Here is a 7,615-nt window from a genome sequence, read left to right as displayed (position 1 = left end):
ACTGTCTTGGAGGATCTTGAACTCTGCTCCTTTAGAGGTAAATGCAAACTAAATAGCTATGTCTCAGGATTGCTTAAGCTAAGCATTCCTGTATGGCAGGGGATTGGAGTAGATGGCCCTTGTGATTCCTTCCAGTTCTATGTTTTTATTACAGGAGATAGTAATAGTGGAGGAGAAGACTGACGGACACTTAGCTAAAATTCTGGTTGTAATTTTGCCAAGCATACATACAGATAACATCATGCAAAACATCAAGGAAGGATTTGCCACTTTTGACAAATCAAAATAAGAATTTCTTATTGATACATCATGACATCATTGCCTTCTACTTCTCCTAATTATGGGAGTCAACTAATGGTAGTGATGTAAGGCTTCAATATACTGGAGCTGGGCATGAGGAGTATCTTGCTAAGAGTGTGTGTCCCAGTTATGTGACTGTGGCTTCACTGGAGGCAGGTTAGTTTGAGCATCCAAACATGTAAATGCTATTAACTAATGCTGTTTACTGTATTTCATTTTTCAAGTTACAAGATGATAATTATTCATCTAAAGGGATATAGAGATTTTAGAGAGGAACTGGATAATGAAAAGGGTCTCATCACTGATAGAAAGAACAGTCCACAGATCCACTACATCTAGGCAGCACTGTGTAATTTCACAGAGTGAACCATCATATTCTAAGAACTAGCCATGGAAAATCCAGACTATGATCTTGAGCTCTTTGCCCTCCTGGCATTATACTTACTTCTACAACTTCTTCAACAAATTTGATCTTCAGGTTTTCCAGTTCAATGGCGATGGTCTTCTTTTCCTCCTGAAGAGCTATAATTTGATCTCGCAGATCTACATTTTCAAGAGTGTGGGTGGAAGTTCAATTTTCATTTGAGTCCCCAAATACACAGAGAACGAAAAGAAAGAAATATGCTGGTAGAAGAGCTGAAGAATCCAGCATCAATAGATGCTTAAATTATTAAGAATGCAGATGCCTTACATGCAGCTCCTATTACAAGTTGCTTTATCAGTTGGCCTGCCCTGTCTAGTCTGTCTAGTCCTTTGTCTTTGTCTGATTTTCATTACGGAGAGCTCCTAGCTTATAAACTCAATGTTTGCTTAGCCTGGCTTAAAAAGGAGCTGTTCTATGAAAAACTTGTTAGTTTCCAAGCCCCATTAAATGTTCATTCGTGTTTTGTATTGCCCTTAATACCTATCATCTGCTGCCAAAAATAAAAAGGAAAACAGTAAGAAAAGAAAAAAAGGGGGGGGGGAAGGGGGGAGTATTGCCTTCTCACTGGCAATGGGACAAAACAGATCTTGCCTTGAAGTTCTGTATGTTTCCAAGGTTTGCATTTCAATGAAGAAGAAAAATATGCACAAAACAGGTGTAAATCTGTAAACTGTGCTTGTTTAAAATGTGTATATATTTTTAAAAATGTGCACAAATGCATTTCAGTCAGTGGGATCAGTGTGTAAACTATGCATATGTTAGTAAGCATGCATACAACAAGGTATACATTTTAGGGGGGGATACGCAGAAATTGTCACATAAGGATTGAAAACAACCTTATTACTTGATACAAAACTTAATGGGATGAGAACACCATTAGAATTCTGAGAGATATAACAGAAATAAGACTGAATTATTTTAATATCTCTATCTCTAAACCAGTGCCTTGTGACAAGATTCCTTCTACACTTAGGAAAGTCATAATCCACAAACTGGGAGCCATTCATTGGCCAAAAGAAATTCTCAATATTCATTGAGATCAAGCCATTTGGCAGCAACTAATGATTCCATATTCATAGGAGTGTTTAGCAACCACAAAACAAACATCATTTGTTTCATTTGTTTCAAATATGTTTATACTGTGTTTGTGGAAAGCAATTAACTCAATTATAATAAGAACAAATAAAGAAATTACAAAATGCAAAATGAATACTGAAAATCACAAAAATGCCATCTAAATGAAATAGTAAAACAAACAGCATACATTTAAACAAATATAGTTTTTAAAACCTGAGCCACCTTCAAATTAATCAGTCTTAATCAAAATTTACAAAATTGTTTATAAACAATAAACAATGGATATTTTATAACAATTGAGTTTAACAACAGGGGAAAAATCAGAGAAGGAAGTAGGTTTGCTGGAGGAAAATACAACTTTTTGAATAGCTGCCACTGTGATTTGGCAGCAGTTGAATGGCATGATCAAACAATGTTTACTGGCAGAAGACTGCAGTCTAGTAGCATTCTCTCTGGAGACCTTCTTACAGAACATTATAAAAAAGGAAACTACATTGCCCTAAATGTCAGATACATGATTTCATAGAAGACTGGCCTGAAAAGAGGATTAGAAAAATGAAAAATACAGGTTTATCTACACTAGCGATGAGCTGCCTTGAAATCCATCTCAGAGAAAGGTAGGATATTCATTCAATAAATAAATAAATAAGCAATTAATGATAAATCTTTTGAAACACTTTGTCTACAATCTATTATTTTTGGTTGCCAAGATTTGTGTACTAAATATGTATATAATGGAAATAGTGGACAGTTTTTCAAAGGAAGCATGCACACATTTTCTAATTTCCCCCTTTCAAGCTGGTGGCTTCTATCTCATAAGAGCAGTGAACCTGCTTTGGCTTTTAGGTTAAAGTATCTAGCCAAAGTATTGAACCCTGCCTAGCACCTTGGCCAGATCTTTTAAAATTCAGACTATGGTCTAGTGTGCCAAGATGAAATGCAAGCCACTGGCCACTAGTCAAGTAATCACTGAGAAACAACCAGAACTGTTTGGATTTTTGACAAGATAAACTACACTGAAAGATTTCCACGTGCATCAGACATCTTCTGCTGATCAGAACGTGCTGTAATGTCTACATATCAAAATAAGATACATATGCATTCTTCATTTTCTTCATTATTTCCTTCTCTGAAACACATTTTTTCACAAGGGAGCCAACCATGCAACCTTCTGTTTAAAGAATGCCTAAATATCAGCACATACTCAGTGATTACTTTGTTGATTCAACAAAGTAACAACCAGTACAATCCCATTAATGAAGATTTTCACACCAGTGCCATGGGGTAAGCACTGGTAAAACATCAGGAAAGTGCACATGTGTGAAAGCCTGACACGCTTCTGAAAAGTCAGGGACTTGGTCCCTTGCCTCTAGCATCCTTGAATTGTCCACAGAGCAGCAATTTCCTATGAACGGAAACTTTGAGTTCACAGGAAATTGCTGCTCCACAAACAATTCAAGGAGGCTAGAGGTGAGGAGACAAGTCCTTGATGTTTCAGAAACGTGTCAGGCTTTCATACACATGCACTTCCCTGACATTTTACCGGCATTTTACCAGTGCTTATCCCATGGTAAGCGCTGGTGTGAAAATCTTCATTGTCTACTCTCAGGAGTGAGCCCCAGTAAATAACAGTCAGGGCTTAATCCCAGATCAATGCAAAAGACTTCAGTTCTTGTAGATATTGTAGATCATAGCAATAGCAAGTACATTTCTATACCGCTTATCAGTGAACTAGCACTCCTCAAGCAGTTTACAATGTATAAGCCAATTGCCCCCAAAAGCTGAGAACTTATTTTACTGACCTACAAAAGGATGGAAGGCTGAGTGGACCCTGGAGCCCTGCCTGTGACTGAAATTACTACCTTGTGGCTGTGAGTGGCTGCTGTACTGGCATTTAACCACTGCGCCACCAGGGCTCCTTGTAGTTTATTCTATTCTACCCTCTGAACAACTGCTTACCTTTTATCACCTGCTGGCATTTCAGTGAGTCACATGCACCAGGGCTACCTTCCGTATCCGTAGAGGACTCATCATCATCAATGTTAATTTCTTCAGTAATGATATCTGGACCCAGTTTTGCCATATATAACATGCTGATTCTTTTCAGCGTCTTGTTTTCTTTGTTCAGCTACAAAACATAAGATAAACAAATAAACAAAGAAGGCCAGATGCATTGTTGATTTAAAAAACACCTTTATGGCATTTGTTTTTATTTGTTATTGTTTGTTGTTAACTGCCCTTGAGTCAACCGTGGCTCATGGTGCCCCTGTGACATCTCCCAAACTCCCTGTCCTCTACTGCTCTGCTTACATCCTGTAAATTCAATCCCATAACCTCCCTGACTGAGTATATCCATCTGGTGTGAGGTCTTTCTCTCTTTCTACTGCCTTCTACCTTACCTAGCATTATTGTATTTTCTAGTGAGTCATGATTTCTCATGATGTGTCCAAAGTATGACAGGCTCAGTTTTATTTAGAGGTCACCTAACTCTGGAGTTTGGAAAAGTTATTTCTGGGACTAGCATCTTCCAGAAAGTGTGGCCAGTGAATTTCTCTCATATTCAAGTTTTACAAAGTTTTACTTTTTTTAATTTTGGCAAATTCTGGTCAAAAATTGAACTGATCTGAAATTCTCACCCATCCTTTGAATAGGCAACTATGTCATTGTCACTTTCATTCCCAATCAAATTCTTGCAACTTTTCTTAACGCAAAACAAACAAACAAACAAACAAATAAATAAATAATGTTTCTGTTCCACTCCTTCCCCTTGTAGCAATATCAGCAGCCAATGCCTTCCCAAAGCTGGCTGCTATGTCCACATTCACACAGGTAGGTGGAAGCTACAATCACTTGTTCTCCCCCCCAAAAAACTTCCTCCCAAAAAGCAGTGTTTGGCAGTGTGCAAAACAGACCACTCAACCATAGCACATAGACAAAGTGCTATTGTGAGGAAAGGTGTGCCAAGAAATGAAGCCAAACTGGTATGTTTCCATTCTTAAACTAGAGGGATTATGGCAGAACAGTAGACTGGTGTGATAAAATCCTAAATTAACAAAATCCTTGATTCTGAATACTTGGCATACTGGCATGTAATGCATCAATGAGGTCTAGATTTTAGAATGTCAAGGAGCATGGTATTATGGTGGAACCTAATATCAACAAGCAAATGATTAGGATAAGGCACAGTAGTCATATTCTGCTTTAGCACTGCTATGGAACTTTTCAGTTTGAGCCTGCATTTATAAAAGGTTTAGCACTGCCAATCTTGAACAATATCCCTCTGTAACGGTCCTAAAAACAATATCCCTCTATTAATGAAAACATGTGTTTCAAGGACAATATTGCAACAAGTGAAGAGAATGCAGAGTGTTCAAATAAGTGTAGTGATTGTCTAGCACATGGTTTTTCTTGCTGTTCCTTCTCTCGCTGAGCTGACCTCCTTTCAGAATTGATTTCCCTGGCTCTTTATGAAAACCTCTCTTTTAATCCTTGCTTTAGTTTTTTAGAGCTTTTCTTTCTGTATAAATAAAATAAAATACATTCATTGAGGTACAGAGAACCACTGCATTTCCCCCTAATATAAGTAAAATAAAGAGAAATCTAATTTTAAAGCAAGATGTAGGCTAGAGCATTGAACCTGCAGCCCTATTGCTACTTTACCACCTTTCAAGAATTCAACTGCTTCTCTTCTGCAGGCTTTGTAATTTTCATTTAATATTTTAGAAATATGATGAACACAGGCCTAGTAGAACAGAATGCAGTTGATGCCAGCATACATTCTTAAAAGTTCTACACAGCACCTTGAAACAACTTTGGGAGAAAACCCCTCTCAGAATCTCTCAGCCAGTATCTGAAACACTTAAGTTTCCCAGTCTCTTCCATTTGGTAATGTAGTGATGAAATTCATGTTGTATCTCTTAATAAAATAGTTAACATTACTGTTAACAAACTTAAAAAAAAAACACTTTAGGACAATTCCACAAACACCTGGACAACTTCAAAAGGAAAGAAGAAATCCTTAAAGTAAACAAAGTTTGGCTACCAGTCCTAAAAAAACACCTAAAAAACCAAGACCAGCAAATGCAAATGAAAACCATCCAGGGTCAGGGAGTTTCCCAGCAGACAATGGATTACTAATTAAATAGACACAAAGCCTTCTGTCATATTCCTCCCACCCTAAGGCTTGGCCATTTACCAACAGGCCAACACAGATTAACATGTAAATCACTTCCTCTCAACCAAGGGTCACACAGTACATATACCTCACACACCTCCATGGCACCATTCTTTGAAGATGCCAGGCACAGATGCAGGTGAAATGTCAGGAATAAACTCTTCCAGAACATGGCCACATAGCTCCAAAAAACCCCAGTATACTATGGCTGCCGGCCATGAAAGCCTTCACTTTAGAATAATTGTTATCTGTTTCTGTGTTATGTCAGAGCAGTCCACAGTTCTGCCTTAGACAAGGGGAGTGTGCCTGTGGATTTCTAACTCTTGTCAAATTACAAGAGATTATCACAAGGGGGATGGAATAAGGATGGGAATGCCCCATCCTCATCCTGTCCATGACCCAAGTGAAAGTTATTATGCAAATCACTTTCACACTGTAGTCATGGTATTAACAGGTTCTTCCGTTAATACGAAAGAGTGGAAATTATGTCTGAAAGAGCTTTTCAGATGGCTGCAATGTGACAGTGATTTGCGCGATCAGTCTCATTCGCACTTCCCAGACGGGTCAAGTGTGGCTCATGTATGGAAGTCCTTCCCGCAATCAGGTGGGAAGGACAGGACAGTGATGGGACAATGATGTCCCATCCCCAATGTGATAAACTCCACAGTCACTGTCAACCCCCATCATCTCTTTGGGGCTGGTGGGAGTTAGACTCCAGCATCTGGAGGGCCACAGGTTCCCCCCAACCCTACTGTAGATTGCTGTAGAAACTGCAATAAGAGAGGTACAGGCATTTTGTGACACCATGGCCGCATTTGCATTACAGAATGCAGTTTGACACTACTTTAACTTGCCATGGCTCAATGCTGTGGAATTCTGGGTTTGTAGTTTGGTGGGACACCAGAGTTCTCTGACAGAAAATGCTAAATCTCTCATAGAACTATAAATCCAAGAGTTCCACAGCATTGGGCCATGGCTGTTAAAGTGATGTCAACTCAGTGGCATCCTAAGGGTTGGTGTCACCTGGTGTGGTCACTCATGGGGAGGCAGGACTTATGGGGTGGGACTTCTGGTACACAACTTCTGGCATGCGCAGGAATGCATGCATGTGCAGCCAGAAATATCCTTGCACCCCCAGGGTGCAGCCCCAGTGCCCAGAGTGCCTCCGTGCAGCGTCTGGGTGGCCCGAAAAGACCCTGAGCGAGGCTGAAAAGCCAGCCTGGTTCACCCTCTTATTGGGGTGTCACCCGGTGTGGTCTGTACCCCCTGCACCTCCACAGTAACGCTACTATATCAACTGACATTATTTCTGCAGTACATGTTGCTTACCAATTGGTAAAAGTTAGCATACTGTCAACCTGCCCCGCCCCCAACCTGGAACCTTTTCTTATCACACAATTATAGCACTACAATAACTGCAATTGCAGCATTGTATAGAATCATGGGATATGCAGTTGGTGGGTACTTCATGACCAGAGAGCTCTAGTGACAAAGCAAACTACAAATCCCAGCATTCCACAACATGTAGCCAAAGTAAAATCATAGTGCTCTAATTATGTGGTGCAAAAGGGATTATCCAATGAGCTGAACAAAAATGCAATTATTTAATGGCTATTAATTGTCAAGCTGCAGTCATTTGC

The 7,615-nt window shown here is 39.4% G+C and overlaps 1 protein-coding gene across 1 annotated transcript in view; it reads right to left on the bottom strand.

Moving 5' to 3' along the window:
* Positions 1 to 7,615, bottom strand: part of SHTN1 (shootin 1) — a 144,018-nt gene that overhangs the window by 87,520 nt on the left and 48,883 nt on the right. The window contains exons 5-6 of the mRNA XM_042457032.1: positions 3,761 to 3,929; positions 746 to 843 (exon numbers count right to left, since the gene is read on the bottom strand). Coding sequence (XP_042312966.1) covers positions 746 to 843; positions 3,761 to 3,929 — 267 coding nt within the window. The remainder of the gene's footprint in view (positions 1 to 745; positions 844 to 3,760; positions 3,930 to 7,615) is intronic.

Source organism: Sceloporus undulatus, chromosome 3 (genome assembly GCF_019175285.1).
Source record: "Sceloporus undulatus isolate JIND9_A2432 ecotype Alabama chromosome 3, SceUnd_v1.1, whole genome shotgun sequence".
Lineage (NCBI taxonomy): Eukaryota > Metazoa > Chordata > Lepidosauria > Squamata > Phrynosomatidae > Sceloporus > Sceloporus undulatus.
This window is presented reverse-complemented; position numbering and strand designations above follow the sequence as displayed.